This window comes from Drosophila rhopaloa, unplaced genomic scaffold (genome assembly GCF_018152115.1).
Source record: "Drosophila rhopaloa isolate 14029-0021.01 unplaced genomic scaffold, ASM1815211v1 contig_133, whole genome shotgun sequence".
NCBI classification, from domain to species: Eukaryota; Metazoa; Arthropoda; class Insecta; order Diptera; family Drosophilidae; genus Drosophila; species Drosophila rhopaloa.
The window spans coordinates 235,374-253,661 of record NW_025335010.1 but is presented as its reverse complement, the minus strand read 5'-3'; the positions used below and the strand labels follow the sequence as shown (position 1 = coordinate 253,661).

Genomic DNA, 18,288 nt, shown 5'->3' with positions numbered 1-18,288 from the left:
AAAAAAAAAAAAGATGACCTTAATAGGAATCTCAAGCAGTGCCAAGGAAACCTACGACAGGGTTGGATTACATTAAAAGAAGACTATCCCAAAATTATGGAGTTACAATTAAAACTAAAGGGATATCTCGCGTAAGACGAGACGGATTTCAGTGCCGCACTGTAAAAACAAGCTGACGGGAGTGTATGATTCCATAAGATCAATCTTAAGAGTTATGTCTCGCGAACTTTTATTTTAGAATGAGAATTGATTGCGAATGAAATCATTCGGAGATTTTCATTTCGAGTTACTTACTTGCCTTTAGCAATAATTTTGATGTTTCCATTGTTTTCGTTTGTAGCTCAAGAATACTACCTGCGCCAGTGAAATGAACTTCTACATAAATATTTTCTAAAATAACTGTAGCTTCTATAGCAAAAACAATCTTAATTCTCCATGCATCTGCTGGCTCTGCCACAAACTGCCGATACATTTTCAACGCTAGCTGTACGAGTGGATAGGAATAGGATAAAAAGGTATTGAAAAAAACTTAATACTCTTTTGTATTAACAAATACGTGATTTGGTGGATCTCGGACGATTTTAATACCGACGAAGAGAGTGACGAAAGGGAGTGCGGTTTGGATCGAGTTCGATATAACACTGGCTTTTAATTTCAATATAAACATGCTTAAGCCTAACTTAACGACGGGGGCGAGAGACGGGGCGAATTCGCGAGAGCGATTAGATCTTTATTGCGCTCCCGCTCCCGCCTTACACTATTCAACAAATTTCAAACGCAAAGTGCGCGAACACCGCCCCCTCTGAAGGACCGCCGTCTTCAGCATGCCACAGGCAGCACCGCCAGCCTATGGACCGCTCGCCGATACGTCGCATCCTTTGTCCTCACGTCCGCCACTCGGACCTTGCCGTCAGCGCCGACGTGTACCGCCACGATCCGCCCGATCATCCACTGCTGCGGCGGAAGGTTGTCCTCGGCGACGACGACGAGAGCTCCCACGTCGACGTTTGGAACCTCCTGGTGCCACTTGTTTTTTGCCTGGAGGCTCGAGACGTACTCCCGGGACCAACGCTGCCAAAACCTGTGCCTGAGAGACGAGACACTGCGCCATCGTCGTAAGTAGGTTGGGCTGACTTGGTCCGGGAGCGCTGCTGAGGGTGGAGCTAGGAGGGGCCCGCCGATCAGGAGATGTCCTGGGCTTAGGGCTTCGCCGTCGTTGGGATCCGTGCTGATCGCTCCGAGGGGCCTGGAGTTGAGCACGGCCTCCACGCTGATGAGGAGAGTTCCGAGCTCCTCCGCGGTCAGGATGTCTTCGCCGACCGTCCGAAGGAACAGGTGCTTTGCAGACTTCACACCTGCCTCCCATAGTCCGCCGAAGTGAGGTGCTCTGGGCGGTATGAACGCAAACTCGCATCCTTTTCTTAACGCGAATGTTGCGATACCGCCCCCATGCTCCTCCCGGAACTCTCTCATGTGGCGATCGGCTCCGACGAAGTTCGTCGCGTTGTCGCACCACACCTTCTCCGGAATCCCGCGTCGACTCACGAACCTTTGGAATGCCAACAAAAACGCATCAGTGGTGAGGTCAGACACTAACTCTAAGTGGACCGCTTTGGACGCAAAACATACAAACAATGCTACGTATGATTTGTACGGTGGCTTGCCACAGATACGATACGTTGTGTTAAATGGGCCACAAAAATCAACACCACAGATATTAAAAGGGCGGAGAGCTCGAAGTCTATCTGATGGCAAGTTCCCCATGATTTGCGTCAAGAGTTGCGGCTTGCACCGAAAGCAACGAATGCAAGAACGAACTGTTCTGCGGCAAACTTCCTGCGCATTAACCAACCATGTCTTTTCTCGCAACAGACTTACAAGAGCTCGAGGGCCAGCATGACAATTTGTAACGTGCAGGTAGGACACGTACGTTTTAACAAACTGTGAGCCTTTCGACAACAACAACGGGAATTTGGCTTCGTACGGGATAGGAGCATTCAATAACCGACCCCCAACTCGCAGCAATGTCGAGGAACACCAATCTAATTTTTTCTCCTGAAGAAAAGGGCTTAGTTTTTGTATATTCGTTGCTACCGGTTTATTTTTTCGAATTTTACCCATGTCGTCACTGAACTCGTGAGATTGGATCACTTCCACTATTTTCTCGAACGCAAAATTCAGTTCTCTTGGTGTTATACTTTTTTCAAAGGGCTGCGACACTTTTTTACACCTTTGAATAAACCGTAAGACCCACACGAAAACCCTTAGAAGCCTTATGTGCGACGAAAAGGATTCTATTTTCTGAAGCACATAATTGGGCTCTGGAATTACCACAAGCGCCAATGCTGATTTGCGTAATTCCATCGACACGACATCAGCAGGTACTTCGAAGTGTCGATTTACAGGCCAATCTTTTTCTGCATCGAGCAAAAACGACGGCCCAGCGAACCAAATGGAAGCTGTAAGTTCCTCAACGTCACATCCCCGTGACACAATGTCCGCTGGGTTTACTTTCGTGGGGACATGTCTCCAGATTGCTTTTTCCGACCACTCTTGAATCTCCGCAACTCGGTTTGAGACAAAAACTGACAACGACGAAGGATGCGTTTTGATCCTATGCAAAGTGATCTCCGAATCCGTCCAGAGGAACACTTTTGTAATCGGAAAATTAAGCAATAAATAAAGATCCGCAAGAAGGTGAGCTGCGCACAACTCAAGGCGAGGCAAAGTTTTCGTCTTGAGGGGAGCTACTTTGGATTTTGCTGTCAATAAAGATACTTTTAAACCTTCAGCGGTACTAGTGCGAACGTAGATGCACGCTCCATATGCTCGCATGGAAGCGTCAGCGAAACCATGTATTTCTGCCGGGACTTTGGCGTCTGTATAAACGAATCGCGATTCCTTGATCTTGGGCAGCTGCAACAGCGTTCTCTTAAAGGCTTCCCAAGATGTCTGCAGTTGCATCGGCAGCGACTCGTCCCAGTCTAACTTTCGAAGCCACAGTTCCTGCAACAACATTTTTGCCCTAGTCACTAGAGGACACAATAGGCCAAGCGGATCGAAAAGTCATCCAACCGAAATTGAAAGTAATCTTTACCCGGCAACCAAACCACGCCAAGGGTTTTAGTTACGTCTGAGTCTGCCGTTAGCGGCATGACAGCGCTTTCAGATGCGGACAACTCTGGGCAGTTAGAAAACCACTTTGCCAATTCAAATCCTGCCTCTTGCAATGCCTGAGAAACTTCGTCTCGAAGGCTTAGCAGGTCCTCAACGCATCTGGCGCCAGTCAACAAATCGTCAACATAAAAGTCATTCTGAATGACCTTAGCGGCTTTTGGACACGAATCCTGCGCGATCTCTCCAAGCCGCATTAAACACCGAATCGTCAGATAGGGTGCTGGTGAAGTTCCATAAGTCACGGTGTTGAGCTTGAAAATTTTTAGAGACTCAGATGGATCTCGTCTCCACACTATGAGCTGAAAGTTTCGGTCAGCTTCGTTAACCATTACTTGACGATACATCTTTTTTACGTCTGCTGCAAGCGCAAACTTGTGCAGTCTGAACCGAAGAAGGGTCGAATACAGCTCCTCTTGAATGGTGGGGCCAACCATCAAGATGTCATTCAACGCGACCTGCGTCGATGTACGGCTCGAGGCGTCGAATACCACTCTCAACTTTGTCGAGGTGCTTTGAGGTCGCAGCACGCATTGGTGCGGAATGAAATAGTGCGAACTGTCTGGAATTTTATTGTTAGTGGAAGACATGTGGCCCATGGCTTCATATTCTTCCATGAATTCCAGATACATCTTTTTTAAAGAAGGATCTTTGGATAATCTCCTTTCAAGCGACAAAAATCTACGTTTCGCAACTTCATATAATGAACCAAGAGTGTTTGGGTCAGATTTGAACGGGAAACGAACCGAAAATCTTCCGGACGACAATCGTTGAGTATTTTTCTCAAAGTGTTGCTCACAAAGTTGCTGCTCAGGAGTATGGACCTTGGCCTTGGGCGGCAAGTCCTCCACAGACCAAAATTTCTGCAGGGTTGTGTCTATTGACTCCAACACTTCCTCCTGGCAGCTGAGATGTACCAACTTTTCAGCATTTCTTATTTTTTCTGAGGCACATCTCCCTGACACTATCCAGCCGAGAACTGTTTTCTGCAAAATGGGAAACTCAGACCCTTGCTTTATCTGGCCGACTGACAATAGTTCAAAGAACGAGTCTGCGCCTATAAGCATGTCTATTTTTTGGGGCTTGAAGAAGAATGGATCTGCCAATTGAATATTTTCAGGCACCCTCCAGCCGCTGGTGTTCACCGTTTGATCCGGATGATAACCAGAAATATTTTTTAATATGTAAAATTCGGACGACAATTGACTGCTACCCACTCGCGACTTGACTATCGTGTGTATTTTTTTGGTTGCTTGAGCATTAGTTCCACCAATGCCCCGCAAGCTCAAACACACGTCCTCTCTCTTAATCTGAAGTCTCTGAGCGAGCTCGTCGGTCACAAAATTTACTTGTGAACCAGAATCGAGCAACGCTCGAGCCAAATGGTTGGTGATTTTTTTTTTCTGATATAGTTAATAATTATATTAATATTAATCTTGAAAAAAACTTAATACTCTTTTGTATTAACAAATACGTGATTTGGTGGATCTCGGACGATTTTAATACCGACGAAGAGAGTGACGAAAGGGAGTGCGGTTTGGATCGAGTTCGATATAACACTGGCTTTTAATTTCAATATAAACATGCTTAAGCCTAACTTAACGACGGGGGCGAGAGACGGGGCGAATTCGCGAGAGCGATTAGATCTTTATTGCGCTCCCGCTCCCGCCTTACACTATTCAACAAATTTCAAACGCAAAGTGCGCGAACAGATATGAACTCAATGAAGAAGGCCTAAAATCTTTTTAACGATATAACGATAGCTGTACGAGCAGTGAATAGGATAAAAAGGTATGAACTCGAGAAGAAGGCCTAAAAACGTATTATTAACACCGGATTTTTCTAAGCCGATTCAGTGCAATGCATCTGCGACTGGTGTCGATCCCCTTCATGTCGACAACTACCATCAGTAAGTTCTGGCCATACGTGGAAGGTATCCGTTCAAAGTAATAACGGACCATCCTAGTTCGAAGTGGCTCATTGGGCAGAAGAACTTAGCAGGTAGGTTATTTTTTTTTTTTTTTTTTTCGGACGTTTATTCACTATGATCAGCGCAAACAAGTGTCCCTTACGACACAAAGCAGTGCTTGTTACGCGCGGAGCCTAATAGGCGTAAAAACGAGATCGTGAGAAGTTAAAAAGCACAATGTAGAAGCGGGCAGACTAAGATTAGAAATACGTACGAGACTAACACTAATACTAATTTTGTGCTAAGTAAGATAAAATTAATGCTTTTAGGCTTGGTAAAGAGTCGGTAGTAGAAATAATATGGTATAGTCTATTATAGTCGTTACACAGTACTCTAAACGGTTCATGCATATCAAAGATCTACAAATATTTACTGTAAGAGGAACATAGTTCCTGGTAATTCTATTAGGCACGGAGAAGCTTATGCGACCCAGTAACTCGGGACTGTCCACATCTCCGTGAATAAGTTTATAGATAAAAGTTGTGCCAAGCATCGTTCTACGGTTTACTAAGGATGGTAGATTAATTAGGAGAAGCCTACTAGAGCAGGATGGTAAAATAAGGCTTGCATTCCAGTTAAGGCCCCGTAGAGCAAATAATAAAAAGTTCTTTTACACAGACTCTATCCGGTCTATATGTAAGTTATTTAATTGTGTTTATTTATTTAGATACCAAGGTATTTCTTTATTTCACTTAAGCCTTTTCAAGCCAAAGATATTTTAATTCATACAATGGATTGTTAATTATAATGTTGATCGCCAGCTATAGCTGCGGAGTTCAGTTTTAAACTAACTTGAAGGTCTGTCCCGGTCGCACCATGAAGCCCTTATTTGCGCTGCAGCGCAGCCGCCTAAGTGCGATGTCAGCATTCCGTATCCAGCTAGCGACAATCACTCGCTGCAGGCGTGTTGGGACCGAGCCTCGGGCAACTGCCCCGGGAATGCGCGATCAGCAGTTTCGCCCTTGCGCGTGTTGGCCGTCGGATCCGGTCTGCAATTTGGCAATTTTTCCAAATTCTTTTTGCGCGTGTTAACTTCTCCTTCCTTTAAATGGTCGCCGTCCCGGTGACCCGTTTGTTCTATGTCATCGGCAGCCCTTGATCTGGCAAGACGTTTGTTCTTCAGATAATGTTGGCCGAGCCAGATAGTGCAGCATAACAGAATGGCGACTAGTATGATGAGAGAATTGTTGAGGAAGGATCTCATCGAGTACCGCTCATTAAGGGTTCCAATGTGGTGGAGGTTCCTCAGGCTAAGCTCATGAAGAAATGGAAGACTTAGCCGGTTATGGTGACCAGTGATGTTTACTACGGTCATAGCTGATACTGCAGGTTTCTTCTTCGAGCTTCCCAGTTGGTTTATGAACCAGGTTCCATTGACGGCTACCCTGTCGGAGTACGTCACCAGGTAAGTACCCGATATTCCCTGGTCTCGGCCCTGATCATCGGTAATGGTTGCGTTAACGTCGTTGATGATGAGGGTACCATGATCCACTATTGTAACCGGTTCTAGGTGACCCGGGAGCGTGAGACAGTGCGCAGTGGTTCCGGAAACGATTTGCTGTGCGCAAGTGTTGTTTTGTAGTTCCTTGCAGAAGGTGGCGCCTACAGTCGCTTTACAGTGGCCGATGTTAAGGTTCTGTGTTGGGCATTCGGCGACTAAGTTCCCGTTCTCAAAGTCTATGATCTTGTTGTTGTGCTGGACCGGGTAGACCGTTACCTTCTTACATACGAACTTAGGAGTTGGAAATTTAATTAGGAAGTGAAGAATTTCTGAATTTTGGAAGACACTTATGCTAGATACTTCTAATATTTCTACAAGACTAATGTTAATAGGCTGTTTGTCCTTAAATTCGCCAATGTCAGTGCTATCCAGGATAGCCAGACTAACAATGTTTATTTTTGCCAGGGTTAAGCCCATAAGAATGTTTTCTAAATCTGTGATAACGATTCTTGCCAAAATAATTTCCAAAAGGTGTGTTTCTTTTTCTGTATCGAATTTTTGAATTTCATTCATCGCGTTCGCGAGTTCATTTAAGCGTTCTTGAAATTTGATATTTAAATCTGTTTGTCCCTCGTTTGTTCTCATTAAAATCTCTTGATTGATTTTTATCTGCTCCCAGTCGCTAAAGTCAGGCGTACCTGCAATAACTTTGAGGGCTGTTCCAATTACGTTAATACTTCTAGCGGCTCTATTGTGGATTTTTAAGGTAGCTACCAACTTGCGAATGTGTCGGAGGTCCGTTAATATTACCGAAGTCCTGTGATCGTCAGTGAACGTTTTCGCCATTGCTTCTGTCTGGTCCACGTAGTCCTCGTAAGTTGTCAGGTTCGTTGCGTGTTGTAAGTATCCGTAAGTCTCCCAGATTACGATGTCGTTGTCTTCTATCGGGATATAGTCTGCGTTCGTGTAGTCGTTGAGTTTCACCGTCGCGTCTGTCCTAACAGCCACTAGTGCCAAGATAAAAAGATATTGTCTTAACCTAGAAATAATATGAAAAGAATAGAATAACTAAAAACGTAGTAAGGATCGTTATCGAAGATTGTCCTTGTGGACCACCCTCCCCTTAATGAGAACCGTGGTCCCCAGGTCTGCCTCAATGATTCCCTCTGAGCATAGCGGCGAAAGCTTGTTTCCTAATCGTTTATTTGCTTTCAGAAAAACTTTTTCGCCGACTTGATAGTTCCTATGGGTCCTATCTTTGTTCATTTGGTCGAGGGTTTTTTCTTGTGCCTGTTGGATTTTCTTGCTAATTTCCCTTTCAAATTCTGAGGGCTTGGAATGGACAATTTCTATGGGTTTTTCGTTAGTTACCGAATGAATTGATTTATTGTATTTGTTGGTAGCCAAAAGGATTATCTCGGTGGTGTCGTTCAGATTGTGTTCTATTTTTAGGCATCGGGCTATTTCTGCCAAGGTGCTATGAAATCTCTCCACTTGGCCGTTTGAGGTACTGTGGAGAGGTGGTGCGTTCGAAATAGTAATATTAAAGTTGTTTAATAACATTGATTTTATTGTTTCGGAATTTAATGACCTTTCATTGTCGCAATAAATTGTTTTTATATTTGGAAAAAGTTTACTATGTGTAATATAGGGGCCTTAATGTCGACAATAGCTCTTGATGCGATGGCCTGCACCGTGGCGAATTTAGAAAATTTATCGACACAGGTAAGAAAGAGGATTCCGTCTGTGGAAAAGATATCGATATGGAGGATTTCTCCCACATAACCTGGTATTGGAGTTTGTGCTATAGCCTGTTTGGATGGATGGCGTTTGTATTTTGCCATAGAACAGGTTTTGCAATTTAAGGTTATCTCCGTGGCTAAATTAAGCATTTTGGGGAAAAAGTAGTCCCTTAAAATTTGTTTTACATTTTCTTGAGCCGCTCGATGGGCTCTATTGTGTTCTGTCAATATAATTTCCTTCTGCTCGCTTTTGTCCGTTATGTCTTGAACGAAATATTTCGTGTGTCTAAATACAGTTCCTGGGAACAATTCTACTAGTCGGTGCTGGATTTTTGCCAGGATTGGGAGCGAGCAATGTATTGCGTTCACTGCATTGGCATTAACTACATCCTGTAACACATTTAGCAAATTGTCATGATCCGAAATGTTTACTATATGTCTCACCTTGGTTTTAAACAAAATGAGTGTGCTTACCGATGAACTGTTCCCCTCTTCAATTATTATTTGGTTCCTAAAACAGTTTACCGGTTTGTCCCTTGTTTCTATAGTGTAGGTCAAGGATTGTTCGCTGTGCATGGTAGCCGCGTCAGATTCTACTGTATCTTCCAATGCATTTATATTTTGACGAGATAATGCGTCTGCTACGAAATTTTTTTCCCCGGTTTATAAATCAGCTTTGCCCCGTGGTCATCAATAATCCCTTTCCATCGTTTTAATTTCGCGTTAGGGTTCTTGTCTGAGACAGCAAAAGTTAGAGGCTGATGATCGGTAAAGAACTGACAGCAAAAGTTAGAGGCTGATGAGTCGGTAAAAAAGGGATCCGTAAGTCTTTTACTCCGTACAGATAATTACGAAGATTTTTAAGTGCCCAAACTATGGCGAGGAGTTCTCGCTCGTTGGTGGCAAAGTTTTTTTCGTTATCACGTAGTGTTCGTGATATCATTGTTATCGGGCGTCCGTCTTGCGATAGTACCGCCCCTAGACCAAAGCCTGACGCATCCGTTGTTAAATCGAACGGTCTCTTAAAGTCTGGATAGGAAAGTAAAACATCTTCTGACGCTAGGATGTCTCTTAGTCTGTGGAATGTTTCACTTTGTTCTTTATTAAGATCGATATTAATTTTCCTTGACTGATATTTGCTCGTCTTTCCGTTTTCGCCTTTAAGGATACTTGTTAAGGGCCTGGCGATTGCCGCGAAGTTTTTAATGAAGCACCTGTAGTAACTTGCTAGTCCTAGAAAGGATCTAAGTTCAAACAAAGTTTTTGGGGGGGAACTCTTTGATAGCCTTCACTTTTTCAGGTGATGTCCGCAGCCCCCCTTGTGACACTATGAATCCCAGATATTCAACGCTCTTTTTAAAGAACTTTGACTTTTCTTGGGATACTCTCATGCCGGCCTCAAGAAGTTTTTGTAATACCCAATTGATATCGTTAATATGGTCTTCTTTGGTTTTGGAGAATATTATAACATCATCGACATAAACGTAGCATATCTTAGATATTCCTTCTCTTAAAACATCATCTATGGCTCTCTGGAAAATACTTGGAGCATTCTTGAGTCCGAAAGGCAGTCTACAGAATTCGTATTTGCCGTTATTTATCGAAAAAGCCGTTTTTTCTCGGTCTTTCTCTGCCAGTTCTATCTGGTGGAAACCTGACTTGAGGTCAAGAGTGGTAAAAAATTTGGACTCTCCCATATTTGACAGTATTGTCGAAATCATAGGGATAGGGTATCTATCGTCCACTGTTTTTTGGTTCAACTTCCTAAAGTCGATAACCAATCGCTTTTTTTAAACCCGTTTTGGTCAATTCCTTTTTTATCTACAACCCAGGTTGGGTTGTTATAAGGAGATTTGGATGGCCTTATTACGCCGTCCGCTAGAAGTTGTTTAACCTCTGCGTTGACGAACTCGGTTACACCCATGGGGTGCGGGTATGATCTGGAATATACCGGCTCCCCATCCGTTTTTATCGTAGCTACCGTGTTAATGTTGAAAGGTAGCGCCTCGTCTGGATCGGCGAAGGCTTTATGGTTTTTTATTATTATTTTATCAAAAGCAGTTTTTACTGCGGGGGGCACGTCACCATTATTGATTTTAATGAAATTTACATTCTCAACTCTTGTAAACTGAATTTTCTCAGTTCCGTTATTGGTGTGTAGAACATTTCCAGTAAAATCGAGTTTCGCATTTACTTGTTTAAGTAAATCGAGCCCGATAATACCGTCAAAGTCTTTAAGAGCGCTAAGGATAAAAAAAGGAGTTTTAGCCTTGAATACCGAAATCAGGCATTTTTTATTTATCTTAGTAATGCCATGGATTGATTTTACGTCGAATGGGGTATCCACTGCCACGATGCCTTTGAGCCCCGGGAGTGGAGAGATGAAATTCTTCGAGGTGCCCGTGTCAATTAACAATTTTATTTCTCTTCCTGCTAGCCTACGTGTGACGTATGGAAGCAGGGACTTTACCCTAAAAAATTACAAGACTCATCTGCATCTAGATCATCCTGTATTTCCGTGGCGGACGCCTGAGCAACGGACTCATAATCTTCTCCACCAGATTCTTCTTCTGGCATGAAGTTGATTTTTTGTTGTGTTCGTGCTGACTGTCCCTTTTGCCATGTCGTGGGTTGCCTGAATCGAGATGAGGTGGCGTCCACCTCCATCGGTTCTGTTTTAGTTTGTCCCTGATTATTTCCCCCATTAGTGTGTATTTTTTGCCGGGACGAACCAGTTTGATTATTGCCTCCTCTTTGAGGTCTTATGAAATGAGGGTTTTTTTTGATCGCCCCCGAATTTTGATTTTGCTCTTGGTATTGTGAATTTTTCCAACCAGCCTGTCGCTGGTTGTTTTGGTTAGTTGGCCTATAAGTCTTTTCGTCGTTATGTCGAGCGAAAGTGGCCGCGAAAATACTCCTTTCATTACTCGATTCGGCTTCTTGAGCTAATGCTAATGCCGACGGTAAATCAGGTGGTTGTGCTGGAAAAACAGCTACTTTTAATGATTTTTTTAAACCTGATATAAACGCGTGTAAAGCGTCGCTCCTAAATTGTGTGTTTAAAACAGACGCCGCGGCGGCGTCGTGCGTCATTATTGTTTTGTTTGTCAGAAGCGTTAGCTTCCGTTCTACTTCGTCATAATATTTGAGTAGGGGCAGGTCGCCCTGTCTGGACAGGCTTAATTCCTGTTGTATTACGTGTGTCGGAGTTTTGTCGGCATACGTAAAGTCTAAACGTGCCAATATGGCATGAAAATTTAGCACCGTATTAAATGAAGCTAATACGGCAGCTGCCGGTCCCCTTACTTTATTTCTGAGGATTGCGACCGCTTGGTAAAAGCGACTGCTCCCTTCATAGGGCTCAAATACATTGTAGGCTGCGATAGCAGCTTGTATCCAGGAAACATAATTTTCTTGTTTCCCGTCGAATTCTGGGACGGACTTGATAATGTCCAGGGGCTCATTACATTGTTTTTCAGGTTCTATTTGAATCTCTTGGAATGTTTGAACTTTCGGAGTTTTTCTTAGTAAATTTAGCTCCCCCATAATTGCGGCTAATTTTTCGTCAAATTGCGCCTGCTGTGTTTGAAGTGCCTGATTTATTGCGGCCTCCATATTTGCTAATTGTTCTGGCTGCATTTCTGCTTGTCTGTGCTGTCTACTAGTTTCAAGATTTTCTATATCGAAGGCACTCTTCCGGATAAGTACCTTGCCTGTGTTCCCACTGGTCGACGCGTGGCTACCCTCTTCGTTAAAATCCTGATTTTCTTTCGTTGTATGCTTTTTTATTTTGGTTTCTAAGAGCTTCCTATACTCTTCTAAAATGTCCTCGTCTGTATCAGACATGTGTTAATATTGGTAAAAATATATGGTCATCATAAAAATTGATCAAGAGTTGTTTTTTTATATTATTGATTAAATTAGCGGGGATAAATAAAATCAAATATCATTAAAAACGTTGTTTAAGAAATATAAAGTTTTATTTACTATTCATAAATGTTTTTAAGTTCTAAAATATTATCTTGTGTATTTTTTATATTATTTCTTTCGGTGAATTTATCGATTTTGGCTTCTTCCAAAAAAAAAATTTACACAAAAACTTTGGTTTTAAAATATTTCATATTTGGTAAAAATTTGAACCAATTCTCCCGGTGTATTTTTTGAAATACGAGACGACACGGTAAGTGTTATTTAAGTTCAATAGTTTTATTTCTCACAGATTCAGCGAACGGTTTTATGTTTGAGTTTTTATTTAATATAATAATTCGGACAAATAGCCTACTTACATTTTCTTAAATATTCTTATAATTGTTGCTGGATTCTGCTGCTGTTGCTGTAGATCCCACGGATGGGGCGAGGGGTTTCCCTACAGCTCCCTTTTGCTCAATTATTCCCGCGGAGGGGGGCGAGGGGTTTCCCTACAGCTCCCTGTTGCTCAGTTACTCCCACGGAGGGGGGCGAGGGGTTTCCCTACAGCTCCCTTTTGCTCAATATTATTCCCGCGGAGGGGGCGAGGTGTTTCCCTGCAGCTCCCTTTCGTTCCTCTCTTGGTTATAAACTTGCAAATATTTTGTTTTCTCGCCAAACTTTGTTGCGCGTTCTGTTTTATTTGCGTTCACATAAACACTTGCACTTTTGTAATATTCGTTCCACTTTTTGGAATTTGATTTAATTTTATTGGGTTCTAGATTTTCAATTGATTCCACTTTTTCACTTTTTTTTTTTAATTTAATTTTGGTGGATTTTTGAAAATTATTCCTGTTGGGCGACAGTTATTTAATTGTGTTTATTTATTTAGATACCAAGGTATTTCTTTATTTCACTTAAGCCTTTTCAAGCCAAAGATATTTTAATTCATACAATGGATTGTTAAGTATAATGTTGATCGCCAGCTATAGCTGCGGAGTTCAGTTTTAAACTAACTTGAAGGTCTGTCCCGGTCGCACCATGAAGCCCTTATTTGCGCTGCAGCGCAGCCGCCTAAGTGCGATGTCAGCATTCCGTATCCAGCTAGCGACAAGCACTCGCTGCAAGCGTGTTGGGACCGAGCCTCGGGCAACTGCCCCGGGAATGCGCGATCAGCAGTTTCGCCCTTGCGCGTGTTGGCCGTCGGATCCGGACAGCAATTTGGCAATTTTTCCAAATTCTTTTGGCGCGTGTTAACTTGTACACCATACTGAGGACTCCAAACTGCTGAACAGTACTCCAGGATTGGACGGACTAGTGAAATGAACAGATGAACAGGTCGAATTCCTTTAACCACCTTTTAATAAATCCAAGTACTCCCCTGGCATTATTCACCATAGAAGTAATATGCTCACAAAACTTAAGTTTTGGGTCAAGGAGGACGCCAAGGTCATCAACATGCGTAATTTTAGACAACAGGCAACCACCCAGCGTATACGTTGCATATTGTGGGTTCAAAAGAGGAGGTTTTTAAAGAGGACTCGTTGAGTCCTACCTGTTGAACATTTATATATTTTTAGTTTAAATTTAAACATATAACAGACGATCAGTGTTGAAGAATGCATTTATAATTTAGCTCTTTTAAAATAAGAATTTTTGTAAAAACCGAATTGGCAACGCCGACAGAAGAGGCGACCACTTGCGAAATAAAGTGTCTATGTGAACGACGTACAAATCTGAGACGCGCATTTTAAATTTGGTCTTTCGATCGGATATTAATAATACAACTTCAGGTAAACCCTCAACATGGTCTTTCGATCGGATATTAATAATACAACTTCAGGTAAACCCTCAACATGGTCCTTCGATGTCAACTGAACAGCAAATGGATTGAAAAATAGTTTTCGCAACCTCAGTTTTCGCTTCCTCAGGACTTCACATACACGCTCACATAGACGACGACTTGAGTTGTGTGTGTGTATTCGCGAAAGCTTGCAATATATCGTAATATTGTGAAATTCGGAATCTACGACGCAATAAATGATTTCTCTACGATCTCTGTGAGGTGAAAACAAGACGCAGACAGCAATCATGGCACCAACAGGACATAAAAAGAAATCGACCTGACGACACACCGCGACCCGATCTTTCGACCACAAGGGACACAATTCTAGAAAATCGCAACCAAACACTGGTTGCATCTACACCGGCGATTATAAACGCAGTGAATGAATCCGTACATCCGCATGGAAACCGCATACACTTCGGAGGAAGTCAATCCTCCCGCAGTTCAGCCAAGGTGCAACGACTTCAGGTACAGCTTGAGTACTCTAAGAAACAACAGGAGCTACGTGATCAACTGGCAAAACAGGAACAAGAGCGAGCACGGCTACAATTTCAACAGGAACAATTGGATCTCGAGCAGCAATTATATTTGGCCCAATTGGGATCCGATGCAGGCAGCCAAATAGATGACAACAATCTGGACAATCTGGAACAATATGACGACGACAACAAAGATTTCCGTACGCGTGAGTGGGTCAATGGAGCTCAACGTAAGCTTAAGTTTCAAAACGATACTATGTCTGAAAACAAATTATCTAACCATAACGATATCGAAACATTCATGGCCAGGCAGACGATCAAACAAGATCTTCCATCGTTTTCAGGGGACCCATTAGAGTGGCCCATATTCTATGCAGAGTTTGAAAATAGTACTAAAATTTGTAATTTCAATGACTATGAAAACTTAAGTAGACTCAGAAAAGCTTTAGGAGGACGTGCCAAAGAATGTGTTCAGGCACTTTTAATTTTACCAGAAAATGTCGACACCATTATTGAAATCCTTAAAGAGCGTTTTGGAGACCCATGTTACATAATAAGATTGCTCCTTGACAAAATCAAACAGTTCCCAGTTATTAGAGACGACAAATACGACAAACTTTTTGCATTCTATGACATAATCACCAATCTGGTTCACACTTTGCTGAATATCGGTGATATAGATCAAATACGAAACCCTTTAATTTTCGATGAGGTTTTAGACAAGCTTCCCATGCATCAACGTATTGCCTTCGTAAAATACTATCAAAAGTTAAAAGAAAAAATTGACCCAAAAATAATCATTTTTCATTCGTGGCTAGGTGAGACTATCAAAGCTGCCACCACTTTAGGATTTGGCCACATTATCAGCAAGTCTAGAGACACCACTTTGACGGTTTCGGGTATTCGGGATGGCACAGGCAAAGCTCAGGTGAAAGGTTTTTGCAATTTTTGCAAACTGACTGATCACTACGTGAATACTTGCACTAAATTTAAAGATTTAAATGTTGACAAACGCTGGGAGCATGTAACTCAAAATAACCTGTGTATTTCGTGCCTTGGTAAAAACCATTTACTTAAAGACTGCAATCGTAAAAGGCAAATGTAACAGAAATAATTGTAGTTACAGTCATAATAGTCTTCTACATAAAGACAAATCTCAAAACATACAATCATGCAAGTCTGAGGGTAGTGAACAGACAGTCTCAAGTAACACAGAAAAGAATTGCAACGTTAACTGGAATACAAACAAAGTTTTGTTAAAAGTGGTACATGTCACTCTTATGGGACCACAAAATACGATTGAAACATATGCTCTTCTTGATGAAGCGTCCACCATTTCCTTAGTTGATGAAAAGTTAGCTAACGATTTAGGTCTTGTCGGTCCAACAAAGCCTTTGAAAATGCAATGGACTAACAATGAAACATATGAACAAGATTACTCTAAAGTAGTCAGCGTACGCATCAAAGGCAGTGGTTCTAATACTAAGACACACACGATGAGAAGGGTAAGGACTGTTTCTAGTCTCAATTTGCCGCTGCAAACCTTAAACATAGACGACATGACAGACAACTTTCAGTTTTTAAAGAACTTTACCCATTGCTCTTACGATCGGGCACATCCTAGAATTCTAATAGGACAAGACAACTGGTCTCTTATTGTATCACGCAAGTTGAAGTACGAATCCTTTGACGGTCCGGTTGCTAGCAGCACATGGTTAGGTTGGGTCGTGCATGGTTTAACACAACCTGAAAGACAGTCGAACGAGACAAATCATACACTACATGTAACCAACCATTTTACAGAAACTGACGATTTGGATGAGCTTCATAACCTAGTAAAGTCTTACTGGTCAATCGAAAACGAACTCTCGACTCAAAAAGACTTTCCAATGTCTGTAGACGACAAAGATGCATAAGTATTGTTGACAATACTTTAAAGCGAGTAGGTGACAGGTTTGAGTGCGGACTTTTCTGGAAAAAGATAACCTACAGCTTCCTGAAAGCTATAATAACGCTATGTCTAGGTTACTATCATGCGAACGTAAAATTGACAAGAATCCCGACTATGGACAAAAATATTCCGAAGTAATGGAATCTTATATTTCAAAAGGGTATTTAAAAAAGCTAAGCTCGACAGAAGCTAACATTAAAACACCACTGACTTACTATCTTCCGCATTTTGGTGTACAAAACATCAACAAACCAGGAAAACTGCGAATAGTGTTTGATGCCGCTTCTAAAAGCCACAACTATTGCTTGAATGATTTTTTACTACCTGGACCTGACCTCTATAATCAATTATCTTCCGTTCTTATGAACTTCAGAGAAAAGAAAATAGTTTTCGTAGGAGACATTAAAGAAATGTTTCTGCAAATCCAAGTACCTGAGACAGATAGACATGCTCAAAGAATTCTATGGAGAGGGGATAGAAGACAGGGCCCTCCGGACGTTTATGAAATCCAAGTTATCTTTTTCGGAGCCAAATGCAGTCCGAGTATAGCTCAACAAGTAAGAAATTACAACGCGAATGATTTCCAACAGAAGTATCCCAAGGCCTGTCAAGACATTATAACCAAGCATTATATGGACGATTACATTGACAGTGCTGTTCAACTGATCAAAGACATTTCATTTGTACATCAAAAAGGTGGCTTCCAAATGTGTAATTGGATATCAAATTCAGCAGAGGTTCTGAATCAAATAAATACTGTCAATGGTCAAAATAATGCTCAGGCTTCTCATAAAATCAAAACACTTACAGAAGAACGTGTGCTAGGGCTAATGTGGAATTACGAAACCGACACATTCGCCTATAATCTTCAATTTACAAAAGCACATAACTAACAAAATACTTTTGCAAGCTATATGGGATAGCGGTATTGGCTGGGACGACCAAATCATTGACGAACATTTTGCGATTTGGAAAACACTCTGCGATTCTTTTCGAAAAATCCGAAACTTTGCAATTCCCAGACTTATGACAACATTGCCAATCACAGAATGCGACATTCAGTTGCACATATTTACTGACGCATCAAAATTTGCATATGCAGCATGCGCTTACATTCGATTTGAAAAAAATGAGACAATCGATTGCATGTTGATAACAGCGAAGTCACGAGTCGCTCCTCTTAAGCCTGTGTCGATCCCAAGATTGGAATTACAGGGTGCTTTATTAGGTGCAAGAATGAGCAAAGCACTACTAGAAACATTAAATTTGAAAATAAATAAAATATATTTGTGGACTGACTCTCAAATTATTTTGTACTGGCTAAGGTCTAGCAGTAAGAGATTTAAAACCTTCGTATCCCAGCGGTTAGGTGAAATTCAAGAACTAACCAACGTTCGTGATTGGAGATATGTTCCGTCAAAAATCAATCCCGCTGATGAAGCCACAAGGGTCGTAAAGGTAGATTTGGAAAAGAACAATTCGTGGATAAAAGGCCCAGAATTCTTGAATACCAATATTAAAAAATGGCCAACAAGTCAAATAACCTTTGAAGATGACGACACAAACGAATACGTAAATGTAATATCTGAAGCAAAACGTACATTTGTTTTACCTGATGTAAGCAGATTCTCCAGTTGGACAAGGTTTTTACGAACAACCGCTTGGCTACTTCGATTTGTGAAAAATCTCAGGAGCAACAAAGAACTTCGCCTTTATGGCGAACTTACAGCTAATGAGTTAGTTGATGCCGAAAATATAATTAACAGAAAAATTCAATCGG

The 18,288-nt window shown here is 41.9% G+C and overlaps 1 protein-coding gene across 5 annotated transcripts in view; it reads right to left on the bottom strand.

Moving 5' to 3' along the window:
• Window positions 1-18,288, bottom strand: part of LOC108042362 (UDP-N-acetylglucosamine--peptide N-acetylglucosaminyltransferase 110 kDa subunit) — a 177,457-nt gene that overhangs the window by 70,600 nt on the left and 88,569 nt on the right. Inside the window, exon 7 of one of the 5 annotated variants that reach the window (XM_044456584.1) lies at window positions 13,769-13,787. The exons of the other annotated variants lie outside the window; for them this stretch is intronic. Within the exon in view, the coding sequence (XP_044312519.1) occupies window positions 13,784-13,787 (4 nt within the window). The 3' untranslated portion in view covers window positions 13,769-13,783. Of the gene's footprint in view, window positions 1-13,768; window positions 13,788-18,288 lie in introns of those variants that run through there. 5 annotated transcript variants of the gene reach the window in all.